Source organism: Carya illinoinensis, chromosome 16 (genome assembly GCF_018687715.1).
Source record: "Carya illinoinensis cultivar Pawnee chromosome 16, C.illinoinensisPawnee_v1, whole genome shotgun sequence".
NCBI lineage: Eukaryota > Viridiplantae > Streptophyta > Magnoliopsida > Fagales > Juglandaceae > Carya > Carya illinoinensis.
The window spans coordinates 19,089,771-19,108,159 of NC_056767.1; the positions used below are offsets into that span (position 1 = coordinate 19,089,771).

At 35.4% G+C, this 18,389-nt stretch overlaps 1 protein-coding gene and 1 non-coding gene across 2 annotated transcripts; both read right to left on the reverse strand.

The window, feature by feature from the left end:
• Window positions 1-1,803: 1,803 nt before the first annotated feature.
• LOC122298548 (dehydrogenase/reductase SDR family member FEY-like) lies at window positions 1,804-16,714 on the reverse strand. The gene is made up of 8 exons (XM_043108354.1): window positions 16,336-16,714; window positions 16,123-16,243; window positions 15,877-15,994; window positions 12,834-12,970; window positions 11,829-11,930; window positions 3,886-3,978; window positions 3,247-3,319; window positions 1,804-2,569 (listed from the first exon to the last, which is right to left on the reverse strand). Exons 1-8 carry the CDS (start codon window positions 16,599-16,601, stop codon window positions 2,316-2,318), a joined length of 1,164 nt encoding a protein of 387 aa, XP_042964288.1. The 5' UTR covers window positions 16,602-16,714; the 3' UTR covers window positions 1,804-2,315.
• LOC122299945 lies at window positions 10,084-10,202 on the reverse strand. Its single transcript, XR_006239798.1, has one exon. It is a non-coding gene; the product is annotated as a 5S ribosomal RNA (ribosomal RNA).
• Window positions 16,715-18,389: the final 1,675 nt, after the last annotated feature.

The following is an 18,389-nucleotide window of genomic DNA, read 5'->3' on the forward strand; positions in this document are numbered from 1 at the left end:
GAGGAAGAATCTCCACCTCCCTTCCGTCGCCGCTGCATTTCAGCATGTATAATTGCTAGCTACTGTATGACTACCTCAAGCTGTCTTTTGATGGTCGATACTTCGGTTCCCAACCCTTCAGTTTTTTGTTGTACAACATTAAGACCCTCTTGTAATAGACTTAGTCGTGTGCCTTCAGCTATGTTGTAATAGTTTATTTTTCTTTGTGTTATTCGAGAAATAGAGAATCGGTGTATCTGGATACCACTTGTAACACTGCTGTGAGTAAAATAGGTAAAATCGTAGAAACAGGGAAGGAAATCACAATGCTTTCTTCGAGGGAAAGCGCATCCAAAATCAAGAGATGAGAAAATAGGATTTTTGGATAAAATGTTTGATGCCATTTCTATTCCAGGTATCCCGCATAAGAGGGACTCTATACTGGGCCACAGGGGCCTTACATATGGACTACAAAAGAAATACTAGACTCAACCGCATGACCTTTGACACAGACTCAACAAGTAATTAAAAGCAGTAACATAGAAGGCCCTCAACACCCAGCCCACGCTGGACTGCTTCAAACCATAACCAGACTTAAGCCCACAGAACTTAAGCCCATGTGCTAGACAACCTGGTTCATCAGAACACCCGTGTACTTCCTTCTGAACTTAACACCAAACCTCTTCACTTCTTCTCTTTTCTGTCGACATCAGTCTCCTTTAGGTAGCGTTTCACTTCCATTTTCTTCCACCGTGTGTTCCTCTTGCCTGGCCAGAGTTGTTACAGACAAATGGAGATTGAGGCAATTAGACAAGCTGTAATTGAGCAGACCAATACGGGGAGGAAATGAGGAAACTAGTCTCCATTTGAAACTTGGATTAAACTATTACAGCCTAATTTTAAACTGAGTCTAACATCCAAATATCTAACTTTTAAATCACTATATTCATCTCAACTCAAAACTTCTTTACACATTAGACTCACAACTTTTTTCAACTCAATATCTCCTTACATACAGAACCCAGAACCTTACATCTAAACTCATTTTAACATCCAAACATATCTAAACTCATCTAAATTTATTTTAGATGGATCTCATAAATCTTAATTCATCGTTTTAACTCACTACTATTCATAAAGAATTTACCTCATCTCAATTTAATTCAACATCCAAACGAGACTTTAAGGTATTATTAAAATATTATTTTTTAATATTATTATTGTTTTGATATTTAAAAATATTGAATTGTTTATTATATTTTATGTAAAAATTTAAAAAAATTATAATAATGAAATAAAATAAAACGCTTTCACTATCTAAATGATGAGTAAATCCTAAAAGGGAAGTTGAATAAATATATATATATATATCTACCACCCAAAAAAAAAAAAAAAAAAAGCGTTAAACCCCATTCATTTGTAACATCGACGTCTTAATAGTAAATTGTACCCAATTCCGTGACAATATAATATATAGAGTAGCGCTAGAGCTACCGAAAATACATCCCGAAAAAAGCTCCCGAATGCACCTTTTTATTTTGATTCATTCATTTTTTTTATATTCTTAAATATATATATATTTTTTTAAAATTCACACCATCACTTAAAAAAATTTACTTAATCACTAAGTTAAAAAAAAAAAAAAAAAAAAAAAACACATACCGTAAAAAAAAAAGCTCCCGAATTCGGGAGCTTTAGCATTTCTCTCAATATATATATATATATATATATATATTTAATGAAGTGAAACTTGAGAAATCCAAGCTTCAACGGGACAGAAAAGGGTTTCAGATGAGAGACAGACGCTTCTTAATATATAAGATATAGAGGTAAAGGACAATAATATCATTTTGATGGGCAAAGCCTCTGTGCTCATATGTAACTGGAAGTTGCTAAATCTAATTCAAGAGGCTAGTTTTGCAGCTTATACAGACAACAGACGGATATATATGTAAAATCAATTCATAACCATAGAGACAAAGTAGCATCCTAACTGTTACTTTTGGTGTTAGCATTGTCCAAACTAATGACCTTCTTTCTGGAACTTCACAACAACATGAGTGTACAGCAACAGAGACAAGATGACCAGATAACAAAGAGTAAATATGCACCTATTCCAATTTCGGGCTGCCACGGAAACAAAATGGTGATAGCAGCAGTGGTGCAGAATGATGGAGGTTTCAGTTTTCCCGTCCATTTCATAGAGAGAATGGCCATCACTTTGCAATCAACTAAAGAACATCCCTTAACAGCATCTTGGATGAGTGTTTGGTAAGTGTGCACCTTTTTGAATATGATTTAGCACTTCAATAATAAAGTGAACATATTAAAACAGACTACCTCCCATATCGGCATATAACTTCTTCCCCTTCTATAAGCCTCTCCACAGCATCTGAAGGAAGGCCAATCATCTCTAATGTCTTCTCCCAAACTTGGTATGATGTCTCAACGTTGTGTGCTTCCTCTGACGGATTTGTAGGACGGCAATCTTGAGAAAGGAAAGCACAAACAGGCCACTCGTCTGCTTTCAACAACTCACAGTACTCTGGGACTTGAGGATCTGTGGCCGCAAAAAGAGCACTCCTTGAACCTGAAATGGCAGTGATATACTTATGATGTGAGTTCACATTTTTAGTTGCAGGATAATCTAGGTGTATTTAACACTTATTCTTTCTTTATTGTCTTCTTTATACATGAAGATATTCTTCTGTTTCCTTACTTGAAAAGCCCTTAAGATTTTATTGGAATGCTTGCGGTTATAAACTGTCGATTGTTGCCACTAGGGAGGATATAGTGTACACGTCATAAAAACAGTGATGGTTACACTTCATTTCTTTAAGAAACTCTTCAATTCCCACATTAGGATGAAAAACGTATTTATGTTTTTCTCATTCCCGCGCCACTTCTAAAAGAAGTAAAGCAGGTCAAAGTTACAGGGGCCTTTAAATAATTGGTTATCAGCTTCCATAAGAAAGAGATGTCTCCTTTGGAAAGATATCTACACTTCTCACGAATTACCAGGTCCATCAACAAAATCCCCTTCAACTTTATGTTCATTTGATTAATGAAAAGACCCTAGGACTTAAAGATGAGAGGAGGAAGAAACATAAACGGGAAGAGTACCCATGCATATCATTGTTACCCAACTCTGGATGACGAAGAAATCAGACTATATTAATGCATCAATGAGACTAACAACACCATGCTTATAGACGTCTCAGTAAACCTATATAATTGAGAAGGTAAAAAGGATGTACTACGACTCACCTTCTTGGGCATTAAAGATAAAATAGGGTATCAGATGATAGGCTGCTTGAACAATTTTGGGAAGATCCCGGGCCTGCAGTTAAATATAGTTAAAACCATGAAAAGAAGAATATTCGTAACTCAGCAACATTTTGAGATTATGAAGCAAATATATTGAGCAGTTTGTTATTAGTGAATGAAAAGACTATCAAGAAAACCTTGAACTTCTTGAGAAAAATTCTCAAAATCAAATGGGCTTAACTATATAAACAGAGCCTACATTGCCTGGTTAGGGCCCCTACATAGGTCCCACACTTCATTTTCCAGGCCCATACACTTGTTAAGTGTACAGGAATATAAATTAACCATGTATAATCAACAGGTGAGGTTGTTCAGGCTCCAAAATTTTAGCTCAGTAAGATAATTTTTCTTTTCACTATACACAACTATTTGCACACCTCACTTATATAGTGCCAAGCTATAATGTTGAAACAAGGTATAAACGATGGGATTCTCTAGCTGGGTTACCATCAAAGCCAAAACATTCAAGCCTGTGGTAGTGGAGAGGATCTCAGTATTTACGTGTAACAGAGAGTAGAGTAAAGGCCTTAAGTGAGCAGATTTCCTGGGCAAGTAAGCATAATACGACAAGAGACTTACAACATTAGTATGGACAATTCCAGGAGATACACATAATACGCTAATGCCAGATTCAGCAGGCAGCCGCTTGTGGAGGACACTGCTAAACATAACCTGCAATGTATAAGCTTCCCCCTTCAATTTGTTGTTTACAATGATAATCCATTTTTCACTATGTATGATCCTGCAGCTTGAGAGTTAATATTCCAATTTAAGAAGCTAACAATGATGGTAGCAGACACAGAAAAGGAAAAAGGATTGACCACAAGGGCAATGAAAGGCAGAATAATTACGGTAATGTAGGTATGCACTCAAATGGCAGAACCACACCTTAAGAAGCTCTTGGCTAAAGGTAAAGACCAATAAGTATAAAAGATGAAAAGTTTATGATTGTGAAAAGTAACAATGTATACAATGTAGATAAGCATGACCAGTTATTTCTTTGGAAATATAGGTAATTAAGGATGGTAGTTATTTAAAATCTGCTAATGTAACCTCAGAAAGAAACTATTCCAGCATGCCTTAATTTTTTTTTATAAGAAAATAAATTATATTAATCAAAGAATAGGCAAAGCCAGATACAATGCACAGTTTGCCCTAGCTAAGTAGGTGCAATAGAGATAAGAAAATCATGAAAATCTAGGCCATTAAAGTCAACAGCAATGGCCCAAGTACAAAAATTCTAGTAAAGAAAGCTTTTAGTTCCTCCATCGATCTCTCTTTGTCCTCGAACATCCGTTCATTGCGCTCTTGCCACAAATACCACATGACGCATATAAGGATCATCTTCCACACAACTTTAATCTATTGAATACCTCTTAGGTTTGTCCAGCTGGCCAAAACTCCCACCACTGTCTCAGGCATAACCCAAGCCAAGTCTAATTTACCAAGTACCTTATTCCATAACCCTCGAGCTGTCTCACAGTGTAGTAGGAGATGGTCCATAGATTCACCCACATTCCTACACATACAACACCAATCTGCGATGATCACCCTACATTTCCACAAATTATCGGTTGTGAGGATCTTACCTAAGGAAGCAGTCCGATCCACACAAAAAATGCTGCTTTGGGGGGCACCTTATGTCTCCAAAGCTTTCTCCATGGAAACTAAATATGAGGCTATTGAGTGAGGGACTTATAAAAAGAGTGAACCGAGAAGGAGCCTTTACTTGCAAGTATCCACCACAACATATCATGTGAGCTACTCAGTTTTATGGAATACAAAAGGCTGAAAAAGGCTTCAAAACTGCTCATTTCCCAATCTTGTGCAGACAGATTGAAATTGATGTTCCACTGGATTTGCTTCCCTGATCTCACCATGACTTTGGCCATTGAAACATCTTTGTCGCTTGCAACCCGGAGTGGTGAAGGAAATGAATCCTTTAGAGCACCGTTACCACACCAAATATCATACCAGAATTTAAATTCTAACTCCCTCTCCTAGGCAAAGTCTAGTGTGAGGAGTGAAGACCTCCCACCCTCTTCTTATATGTTTCTGCAACCCCACTGCATATGCCCTTCTCACTTCTTTTGTATGCCAACACCCCCCATAAATACCCATATTTTCTCTCAATCACCATCTTCCAGAGGGCTTCTAATTCCTTAAGGTATCTCCACTACCATTTTCCAAGTAACGAAGCCCTCTTTTGATCTTTTCATAGAATATATGAGTTAACTTGTTCTACTACCATTACTAATGACACTGTTGAATGTTTATTATTGACATTTGTAGGATCTTAGCGTTCAAAGATAAAAAGAACTCAATGAAAAATCATGGGAAGAGCTAAAGTCACTCTCTACCCTCTAGCTATTGCATATTATATTTTTTAGGGTGGATTTGACCATTTTCATTTTTTGATAAAGATACTTTATGACTACATACTTGGTACAATTACATCCTCTAACACTCCCCCATCAAGCTGGAGGACATATATATATATATATATATTTTTTTTTTTTTTGATTGGCACTGGGTGTCCAGGAGCAGCATCCTGATTAATCTTGGGGGGCTCTCGGCAAGGAGTTTCTCGCAAGTGTACCTCAGGTAATTAAGGGGAAAATCCCTCAGTCTGATGACTCCTAGAGATTGTTTAAACTCAAGGGGATTTGAACCTTAGACCTGGGGGGAGCATACCCCCCAGCCTAAGGCCTTTACCACTTGAGCCAACCCCTAGGAGTTAAGCTGGACAACATATAAAAACTCAACTTGGAACAAATAAACTTCAACTAATTATGACATAGAGACTTGATAAACATATTTGCAAGTTGCTCAGATTTCACAAAAGGAGCAGAAATATCTCCACTTAGTATCTTATCTTGAATGAAGTGAAAAAAGGAGATGGAAAATTAAATACAACGTACAATACAACTTGATCATTAGGATAAATGGAGAGGAGGAGGAGATGTGAAACCAATCTCCTAAAGAGAGTGTTGCAACCATGTCAACTCATTAGGAGTGTGAGCCACTACTCTATATTCAACTTCTGCACTAGACCGAACAACTAGTATTTGTTTCCTACTCTTCTATGTAGCCAAATTACCTCCCAAAAAGATTCAATATAAGTAGATCTTTAATCTACTCAACGAAGCCAACTTACACCACAAACAAGGGTGACAAGCTAGCAACCATATTTACAGGCACCATAACGTTAATAGATACCACTAATACTCACCGAGAGCACTGGTGCACCATCAACCACCACAAAGGATTGAAGACTGCCATTGAGCCCTACTAACCAAGTGACAATGGCATTACTGGTCATCAACAGCCACGCACACTAACCACAACCACCAATAGATTCAATTTTTTAGGAAAATGACAGAAAAAAGGGAAACTACAAAAGGGTGACACTTTGTTTAACAACCTGCTTTGATATGATGGAGATCTTAAGGTTTAGAGAGAACAAGATTTGGAAGTGAAAATGTGAAAATTTAGGGCTAGTAACTCTCCACCCTCTTGCCATTGCATTGTATATGCTTTAGGTTACATTGGACGATTATCCCCTCATGGGTATTCTTGGTAGTTGGTACAATTATACCTTTAGCAACATGAATCCAAACAAATAGTCCTAAAGCAAAGCTAAAGTCATTAAGAGAAATTGGCAAATACCTCATACATTGAACTTTTTCTGCTAGTTCCCCTCATAGCTTTTGGTTTTTTGTTCTTTTTGAAAAAAAGAAAAAAGAAAAAAGAAAAAAAAAAAAGAACAAGAAAAAGAAAAAGAAAATCGTACATATTTTACTGCAAAAGGGAAGCAACCTAGTGTGCAAAACTGAATGTAGGGCAAAAGGCAGGTGACAGTCTTGAATGCATATAAGAATAACAATTTAAGCTCAACAGTAGTAGCCTCCATGCCAGTGAAGTGAAATTATTTTTCTCTCCATACTATCCACAGCGCAGAAAGGGCCTGGTTCACCTGGTTCCAAAAGGGACTACTCCTATATCTTTTAAATTTACCGTTTTAGTTCAAAGGCAAAAAAAGACATCACGACATTTTATCCATGGCAAGCTAAGGTGTTAGTCCATGCAAATTTCTAATTATTTGGATAAAAAATTAAAAATACTAAAAAAAAATAACTGTCAGATTGTTATTATTATTACTACTACAAGTAGTATTATAAATTGTAGTAGCAGCTAAATGAACATAATATATTGATAATACAGTATCTTGATAGATCTTTCCTTTAGTCATAGTTTGGACGGGAGATGGGCCAGCCTTTACAACTAAGGATGGGTTTTCTCTTTCATCGCCACTATTATTCCATAGTAAAATAGAACATAAATCTAATGAGTCACGTCGCATGAGAATTGAAGCTTGGCATGCACTCATAAAGATGCCATCATGCAGCTAAAAATCAATCTCAATCATTTAGGATGGCATGCGACTCAAGGTATCTTAAGTTTCACAAGTTTTTCAAAAGTTTTTAGCAATATTTTTCTCTTCCTATCCAAACATTTATTAAACTTAAAAAAAATCATTTCTCAAACTTCTTTTAATCTGATCATTTGCATTGGTTTTTGTGACAAAAACCAAAACAATTTAGACAAAACCAATAAAAAACCCATTTTAAAAAATAAATAAATTTTCATTCTACATACCTAGTTTCACAAAAACAATCCAAAACACATCTCAAAAATTTTATTGAAACAACTTTCCATTCTATCTATCTATTTTTACAAAACCAAATACAAAAAACATCTCAAAAAATTTCCAAGAATTCTCACAAATCCAGGAAGAGGAACAAACCCATTTTTTGACCATGAGGCATCGAGGTTGCACCTTAGGTTGTAAGTATAACTTATAAACTACAACTGCTCTGAAGTTAAAAAATCGCAACTATGATAGTTAGATTGTTGTGAGTTAGACAATGATCAGTTTGTTTTTGCTTTAAAATGAAAAATTTACAAACTGCTCGTTGTCATTTGAATAATGGCATTCACGGTTGATATATAATTTGAATGCTGATTAAAATCCTCAATCTGAGAAACATCATGCAAAACACTTTTTTTTGGGCTAGGCAATTTTGAGGAGAGCATTAGAGCCTCATTGAGAGGGGGATTTAGAACCCCCCAACTGAGAGCCCAATGGTCCCTAAGGACCAGGGTAGATGCCACTAGGCCAACGGAATATATTGTTTGAAGGACATTTGTAGGCCGGTTTGAATGTTGGGTCAAATAGCTGTAAACCTCATTAAAATTACCTAATCGCATCTGAAGCCTTGTTCAAATGAGACATTGATTAACAAATCTCGGTTCTTATTTTTTTAAGACGTTCTAGAAACCAACATACTTTTATCGTTTATGAAACCACTATGCTTCATTCTATCCTCACACTTAATTTTTGGATGTTATTCTATTTCTCATAATAATAAAATGTGTGGAGAACAGGACATGAATTTGATTCAGAATATTAGAGAAGGAAAAAGGACTGTTGAAATGGCAATTGGTGAAGAAGCATGAGCGATACAATGTAAGTCTCAAGAGGTCAAGTCAGTCCACACAACTTATGCGGGTTCAGCAAGGTATGTATTCATTACTCACCAGTATTAATATCACATTCTTAATGAAATGTCATTATTTTTCCCATTTGGGGCTTTCAATGCAAAGCATATCGCATGCCCAAATGTTGATCATAATGGGAATATTAATTATCAAGGCAAAATGAATCATATTTATGATATTTGAGTTAAATATAGATGAATTAGTCACTCTAGGGGCACAATCTTTGGTGTGGTGATAGAGCCCCAAAGGATGTTTTCTCCGAGCTTTATAATGTTGCCCATAACAAGGAAGCTTCGTAGCAGACAATTTGGAGGTTCATAGTGATCCTCTTCAACAGAATATAAGCTTCATCATAGCAGCTCAAGATTGGGAGATGGAGGCATTAACTGAATTTTTCAATCTTGTGTATTCCAAGAGATTGAGAAGAGAAGGCAAAGATAAGATTCTTTGGGCCTAATCCAAAAGAGGAATGTTCAGCGTTTGTTCCTTCTATAGTACCCTTATAAATCACGATAATAATTATTTATCAAAAAAAAAATAAATCACGATAATAATCCATTTCAAGGAAGAATATTTGGCAGACAAAGGTTCCCTTAAAGACTGCATTTTCCTTCAACGGCTGTTTAGTGAAGATTTATGGAAGACACATTGTGATGATCATTTGGTGCTGTATGTGTAAGAGTGGTGGGTCCTTTGATCATCTTCTACATCATTATAAGACTGCAAGTGCAATGTGGAATGACTTTTTTAGTTGAGTTGATTTGGCTAGGGTCATGCCAAGAAAAATCGTGGACTTAATTTATGCCTAGAGAGGGTTAGGTGGCAACTCACAAAATGCAGCTGTGTGGAATATGGTTCCTACTTGCCTCATGTGATGTATTTGGAAGGAAAGGACTGAGAATCTTTTGAGGATCACAAAAGGACATTGGAGAAGCTCAAAACATTTTTTTATCATTACTCTTTTGTCCCGGCTTGTATATTTATCTTCTTCTAGACAGGCATATCTTTTGTATACTTCTTGTGCACTTGTTTGTGTTTATTAATGAAAGATTATTGCTTGCTATTCACCCCCTCTAGGTCAAGCAATATAGGGTATTTGGATTCTTTAACTGTGATATCTAAGGTTTTAATTATTTTTGGCAGTCTCATACCGCTTACAAATTTACCTTGCAAGAATTTAAAGTGTCACAAACTTTTGTTTTGATAAGTAAACGAGGGGTACAACACAAGGACTTCCAAGGAGGTCACCCATCCTAGTACTACTCTAACCCAAGCACGCTTAACTGCAGAGTTCTGATGGGATCCGGTGCATTAGTGCTGGTATGAATGCACCCAAGGTGTCACAAACTACGGGATATGTAACTGCATATTAGTTGTATTGGTTTAGTGGAACCCACTTGATTTCTAATGATTTTGGCAATTTTGCTATTGCTGCCATGGAAGAAATGTCAAGTTGCTATCCTGAATATGATTTTCAATTTTGTTGGCTTCTAGCTTTCAGTGTGCTAAACCTGCATGCTACGTCCAGTTAAACAAAACCAACGTGGTCTCAAAGCGGATATCATAAACGCCTAATGTTAAAAAAGTTCTCACATTGAGATATTAGTTTGAGATTTGTCAATAATTCTACATACACAAAAGTAGATATGAAGTTTTATAAATCTCCACCAGTATTTATTTTTATTTTTATGAGTAATTTTCTAAGTTTCGTATGTGCGTCTTTCCTCTAGCTCTCTTCTTCTTCTTCTTGGGGCATTGGGTATTGTTTATTTTACTTTTTACAGCCCCCAAACAGTCTATAAGTTACACCTTTCTTGCTGTTCAACCCTAAATTGTAGCTCTTCTCAAACATCTATAAAACCCCAAATACACATCTACTTTCCGAAACCAATCAATATCAAATAAAAAATAAAAAAACACTGTTAAAACCATTACTACTTAGGAGATACTGCCCCCGATTTCTTCAAGAATAGATCTTTTGCCTTTAAAGTTGACACCAAAAGCCCTAGGGGTTGGCTCAAGTGGTAAAGGCCTTGGTCTTGGTGGTATGCTTCCTCTAGGTCTAAGGTTCAAATCATCTTTGGTACAAATAATTTTTAGGCCATCGGATTGGGAGAACTTCCTCTTGAATCACCCAAGGTGCAATAGCGGGAAACTCCTTGTTGAGGGCTTGTACACCTCCGAGATTAGTTGAGACTTTGTTCTCGGGCACCCGGAGCCAATAAAATAAAGTTGACACCATATCAACTTCCTAACATTCTACAAACCCCAAAGGTACACATGAACAGATTCCTTAAGTCTGTCCTACATGGGAAAGACCTCTCAAGATATGTTTGAACAGCATCCTACAAAATCGTGGTTACCATACGATTCAATAGAATAACCCAGATTCCATATATGGTGAATAGGATCCCGCATTTCCTTGGGGGGAATTCAAAGGAACTCCAATTGTAACATTGACTAGTCTAGTACTTAGAGTTGATCACTGGCAAAAGTGTAGAACTTGAGCTGTGCCGCCTACAATAGAATGGCATGATGAAGATGTCAGGATTTTGGGTATAGAAGGTGTACGAGGTGGTGAATGAAATCTCACATTGTCTAGGATGGAAAAGTTCTTATCTTTTATAATTATTCCAAGGGACTCAAATTATAACATTGACTAGTCTGTGCATATGGAGCTAACACTTTCTTTTCTTTGGATCGTTACACTAATAGTATTTCTCTAGGAGAAGGGAGGTATAGAAAAAAACACAGCGCCCAATAGTACGAGTTCAGGTATGCTTAGTACACATAATATCATAAAACATGCAAGGGATATAAATTAAAACAACCCAAAACATAGCACAAGATTCTTAAAATTATCTTTCAAATATGAAGTGTGAAAACAACCATAATTGAATGCAAGAGATTTTCCAGGCCCACAAATATTTGAAGGATTCAATATTGAATTCAAAGTGTACCTCTGCTAGCTTGCTGCTCGTGTATCCCACTAAGCTCGAATATTTCCTTTTTCCAGAAACACAATTCATATCTTCTACGTCAACAAAGCCAACATAATGCATCTGAAGGGGAAAAAGGCAGGCCACTCTCAAGCTTAAAAGTGAAGACCAGTAAAAAACGAATGCTTCACATGTTGTTTAATGTATTAAGTGCTACTTTATTACTTTAATACTTGGAAATAATTATTTAAGCATCTTATAACTGAAACATAGACATGCATTTACTGACAAATGGGAAATAATAAGACGTTTGCAAATATTATTGAACGTCATGGCAAACGGGCAGAGTGCCTTGTGCAATGAAATTCAGTAGTTGCAACTCCTTAACAGAAAATGCTAAATGCACTTAAGAAAAACCTACAAAAAACTTCCGTCTCCATATGTCAGTTATTGATATGCTGAAAACCATGAAATTTGAATTTCTAAAGAAAACTAACAAAAGGAGTCTTATAAGTAAAATTGTAAGTACACATAGCAATACTCATTAATTATTCAGTTTTTTGGAGAATTCTAGCAGTTAATTCACATACATGCCTAGTTTTGTTGCCTACATGTCTTTATCAACTTTCACGGCAATAGAAAAACAAAACAAGAAAACATAAAACACACATCTAGTTTACACATATTTCTTTTCCAAAGCAGAGAAATAGGTACAAGAAAGGATAGTCAGTAATCACCCCTTTCTAACAGCTTGCTAACCATAATAATGAGTAGTACAATAAGAAAAAACCAAAATTGTAGGGGAGAAGCAATACAATTAAATCATAAATTATTGAATGTACTTTAGACAAAAATATAGATTTTTTTTTTTTTTTTCCTCATCCCTTTCTAAGGATACTTTCTATAAATCTATTCCATACTCCAGCCAACAGTGCTGGAAAACTCTATGCTTTGCAAAAATTAGTTGTCGTAGCAGCCAATGACAGAAGGAAGATCACTGGTATGAATGATCATGGTGGAACTTACAATGGAATTAACATTAACGATTCGACTCGGAGAGCCTCTGATAAGAGATGGCAGTAGCAATACTGAAAGCAATGCTGGAGCAAGGTGATTCACTTGGATGTGTTCTTCATACCCATCTTTTGAGAATTTTTGTGGCTCTGGATACAACAAATCCATTCATATCATTTAATAGACAAAACCATAACAACTATTATATTAAACATAAACAGTCTATGTTCAAATTCTTTACAGATAACAAGATAGGAAAGCACCCAAATTGTTGAAAACAGCTATAAGATTTATATTGGAAAAAGTACCATATGAAAGAAGGATACAAGACATAAAATCCCAATCATATCCATCTGGGGAAAATGGTAAAGCTACTCCAACAACGGTGGAAATTGTCAAACAAGAATGAAAATTGCAAGGAAGAAAAAAAAGGTTCTAGGAATGCATAGAGCTTAAACCAGCTGTTGTTTAGGAAGCAAATGAGAATTAATAATTTGACTGATTCAAGAAACAATACATCTATACACAAACTTTCAGATAGACATGAATAGCACGTCCACATGGAGGAGAAATTACCTTTGTAAATCTTCCAAAAGGAGGACCTAGTGGTCACAATGATCATTTTCAGGGCTTGGAGTAGATATAATTTTTTTCTTTTTTCTTTTTATCAATGAGATAAGTTTTATTGATGATCAAGAGAAATAAAAAAAGGTAATTTCTCCTCTCTTTCTTTTTTCTACTATATTCTATATTCTTCAAATTGACACCAGAGCAATCAAATTCTCAAAAAAAAAAAAAAAATTGTCTTGTGCAGTTGCTAATGTCAGCCAGACAAATTCTGCCGCTGACAGAAGTGTAGCCTAGGGCTTTGATCAAATCTCGTGTGCTTACCCACCAATGCTGTTTGAGATAAGTAGAAAAGATCATCCTTACAAGTTTTCTTCTTGTTTCTTTTTTGGTTAAATCTGAAAAAGAAAAAATGCACGAGAGGTGGGCTCGATTGGAGTAACTAGCATCTTATAGGATAATTCTTGGATCTCTAGCTCCTAACTAGGTGCATTCTCTTGTATACGTTCTATATACTTGGTTTATGTCTATTTCTCATATTAATAAAAAAAAAAATATTTTACTTATAAAAAAAAATCATTAAAAATAAAAGGTTGTAGTTCTTGGTGGCAGTGATGGTAGTTCTAGTGCTTGGACAGTGGAGAAAATAGGAGAAAGAAACGGTCCTTTTGTACAAGTAAATGACATATCGTGTGACATGTAGGAATTATAATCCTATAACATGAAAGAACCAACATGCCATTCAATGCAAGGGAAAACAAGTTATTTGCTGCAAGGGAAAATGACATGTCATTCAGTGCAAGAGGAAATGACAAAAAATCTAAATGAGTAATATTTTCAGTTTTAAAAAAACCCATCATCAGACCTAGTGTTTGCACTAATTATTAGGTAAGACGACTACTCTACTTGTCTTGTTTATGTGGTATGATTTGCATTGACTAGTTTTAGAACATTATAGTTATCAAGTCTAGCTATTGTGTATTGGAGCTATTTGGTTGGATGTCTGATTTAAAAGCCAAAGAGGAGTCATGCCTCAGAATAAGGGTAGAGACTCACATGACCTCCCATAATGAAAATTTAACTCTGCAAAACACAACTATTATATTTTTTTTATAAGTAAAATTGATTGTATTAATAATAATAGGCATAGCCCAAGTACACAAGAGGGTAAACAAGAGGTACCACCTATTTAGGAAGTAGAAATGGAAACAAGACAATCATGAAGATCAAGGCCATTGAAATCTAAAAGCTTTGGCCCATAGAAATAAAGTTCTAGCAAAAAGTAATCTAAGCTCCTCTAATGAACGGTCCTTGTCTTCAAATGTCTGGTCATTACATTCCTGCCATAAGCACCACCTAATACAAATAGGAACCATCTTCCACACATCGGTGATTTGTGGAATACCACCTAGATTTGTCCAACTGGCCAAGAGCTCAAACACAACTAGTATATTACGACCCAAGAACCAAAATTAGATGCTCCCACATATGAAAAGGTTTTTTGGATTAGTCAATGGATTTTGTTTCTCAAAGCAACCAGAGATTAGACAATGGAATGCATCTCAACACCGGAAAAGATATTTGGGATGCAACCTCTCAAACTTATATGACTAGGGAATGCAACACAAATCTATGAACTGAAACGTCAAATTCATGGGACACCTAAAGCTGGGTGGTCAGGAGCACCTTCTTTTCATGGGTTTCGTGCTTTGTGCAGGAATTAAATCTCTACTGCAAATTTTACAAGCTGAGTATGCAGAGAACACAATTAAACTCTTGAAAATACTGGAAGAGAGACTCATTTATGGATTCCTTGCCAGATTTAATTTGGAATGTAATTTGGTTAAAGTTCAGACCACAAGAAACAAGCCCCTTCCATCTGTTTGATAGGTGTTTGCTTCAAGATGAGGGAAGTCGTCGAGGTGCTCTGCTTCATTCTTCCTCACGGAACAATCTACCTTAGTTACCACATCTCAATGTAATAGATGTTGCTCCAGATTTAAAGGACATTATTTTGGAATAGATCACGACATATTTGAGAGAGATACTGGAGAATTAAGCTGAATGATTTAATAGTCCACTAAGAACAATGCAATTTGACTCAGTTCCATTAGCTGGAGGGGAAGCTTTTAAGCTTAACCTGAGCACGGGTATAGAGTAGCAAAACCATATCAAGCCTAGTTTGGAATTGTTCAGCAACCTCAGATCAGGAGGTTGAATTGTTTGAACCTCTCTCTCTCTCTCTCTCTCTCTCTCTCTCACACACACACACACACACACACACACACACACACACACTTATAACCACTACAGATCAAATGAACATCGTTCCCAAACAAAAAAAACATAGCACATACATACAGATTGATAAATAATGCGGTTATGAACCAGAAGTAACACTAGTGGTCTAAAATTCCCAGGGTGGCTAATATGTCATTCAAGACCAAGAAGAGAGAACAAATAATGCAGGGACATCTTAAAGACTAACCTCCGATGGAAAAAATCCCCGCATTGTTAATAAGAACGTGCAAAGGTCCCAAACGTGCATTCCATTCTTCGGCGAATCTCGCAACGGATTCCAAAGAGAGAAGATCAAGCTCCATCACCTTAAATACAATTAGCAACATCAATAGAGGTGAGTTATGTACACCACAAAAGCATATTATTATTATGTACCATTTTGGGTAAACAAAATTTGCAGAATGCTAAAATAGAGGTTTATGAGGCCAATAACCTCGATATTGAGAGGAAGGCCCATTCCAGCCCATTCGTTCTGCCACTTCTGGATCAATTCGCTAGCCGCTTTGGGGTTCCTCACAGCCATCACAACGTACGCCCCTGCCTCCGCCAGTTGCCTATTCCAAACGAGAAAAAAGAGTAATAACAAACAAATATTTCTTTGATTTGGAGATGAGCTTCATCCAGACACGGTGAGGGAGACAAGAACCTGGCGATTTCGCGGCCGATACCGCTTGTGGAACCGGTGACAATGCATGTGAGATCGCTGAGTGGAGGCAAAGGCAAAGGGTTCTGCAAGTGGCTGGCGATAATTCTCTGGAACAGCATTTCGTATATAACATTGAACCACCCTCTCATCCATTCTATCCATCCCAAACTCTCTTTCTTCGTCCTCCTCTGTTTCTGCTTCTGCTTCTGCTTCAGCTTCTTCTCTTCCTCCTCCTCCTTCACTTCCCCTGATGCAGACGACGCCATCTTAGATTTCAAACCCTCTCTGCCTCTCTGTGAAGAACGAACAACTCAAGATGGGCACTCCTTTCGTTGGTAACGCTGCGTTGGAATCTAGCTCGACTGTTTAAAAAGGCTGTTAAATAAATTGTATAAATATTAAGTTTGGAGAGAGTATTTTCTTTTTTTCGCATACCAGATAAACTAATGTAGAAAGATGCCCAATTAATCAATATTAAAATACGAAAAATATAGATTATATATAAATAATCTTATTAAATTGAGATAAATTAATTAAATCTTATTAATTTATGAAATGAATTTTATATATTTTTTTGTAAATATAATATTATTCTTAAAATATTATCTAAAATTATTTATAATAATACTAACGGGGGACGACTTAAGGCAAAAAAAAAAAAAAAGAAAAAAACATGGAGGACTTCAGGGGACCGTTCACTTTTCATGTATTGTTTAAATTAATTAAAATAAAAATATTAAAAAAAATTATTTAAAATAGAGATACCTGACACCGACGCGTTTTACAGCCAATGTGGTGACAGTACATTATTTTTCAGGAGATTGCCATGGGTCCGGTGCCGACAATGGTTCCGACTTATTTTTTTTTTTAATATGTAAATATTAAAATAATATTTTTAATAATATTGTAATTTTTTTTTTTATTTTTCTAAATATTTAAAGAATTAAAAAAATGCACGGGGAGGCTTCCTTGGTCGGTAAATGTAGTGCCACATTTTTATATCTACTGTTTATGCTTGTTCAGATTAATTAATATAAACACATTATCTAAATTTACTTAGAGTAATGATGTTAAGGAATGTCTTAGGAATTAGATAAGACGACAAATTTATATATAATAGTAAAATAATTTGAGTTAAGATATTTTATTAAATTTAAAAAAAAAAATTATATGAGAATTTTATAAAGGAAAAATATTGTTTTAATATTATTTTTATTTTAAAATTTAAAAAAATTAAGAGAAATAAGACTTTCAATCATGAAATGCACAAGCAATACTCAATCTTTTTTAAAAAAGTGAGTAAATATAGAATTCAAATAAAAAAATTAATTTTTTAATAATAGAATCATACTCTTCTTTAAAAAGATTGCGTGACACTTACATATTTTATCTCTATATTTAGCATTATTATATAAAATATTTTCTAAAATTATTATGTGCGGTAATACTAACATGAGAAAGGGCTTCACAAGCAATGCATGAGACGTTGCATTTTTTTTCGTACTGTTGATAATTTTCTATTTTTCTATATTCTGAAATATTTTATAAAAATAATTCAATTATAAAAATACTTCAATGCACCTATATATGTAAAAAACTATAGTACCCTTAAGTTTTAGTATAAAACTTACTTATTTCAGATAACATTTTAATTGTCTATGAAACCTTACATTTAATGTCCACAAAACTGTATAAAAGGGAAGGATGTATGACCTTAAAACTTAATATGAGTAAAGTATATGATTGAATGAAATTAACTTTTGTTAAAGCTGTCTTGTTCAAGATGGGGTTTTTATTTGAAATGGATAATTATGTCTTGCGCGGCCTTTGATTTGTTTCTTACTTAGTTTTAATAAATGGGAACCATTGTAACATATTCTTTCTTACTAGAGGGCTTAGATAAGGAGATTATTTGTCCAATTATCTGTTTATTCTTTATACTAAAGCCTGAGGTGTTGAGTTCAGCTTTGTTGAGAGCAAAGCAAAATGGGCATATTAGTGGTGTCAAGATTGGAAGAGGGGGTCTAAGCATTAGTCATCCTTTATTTGCTTAT

What these genes read in the sequence shown, in the direction of transcription:
- LOC122298548 (XM_043108354.1), bottom strand. Translation starts at nt 16,601, where the DNA reads ATGGCGTCGTCTGCATCAGGGGAAGTGAAGGAGGAGGAGGAAGAGAAG. An exon ending in ATCGGCCGCGAAATCGCCAG is followed by an intron (nt 16,244 to 16,335) that starts GTTCTTGTCTCC and finishes CGTTTGGAATAG; the next exon opens with GCAACTGGCGGAGGCAGGGG. An exon ending in GGGGATTTTTTCCATCGGAG is followed by an intron (nt 12,971 to 15,876) that starts GTTAGTCTTTAA and finishes TGTTGTATCCAG; the next exon opens with AGCCACAAAAATTCTCAAAA.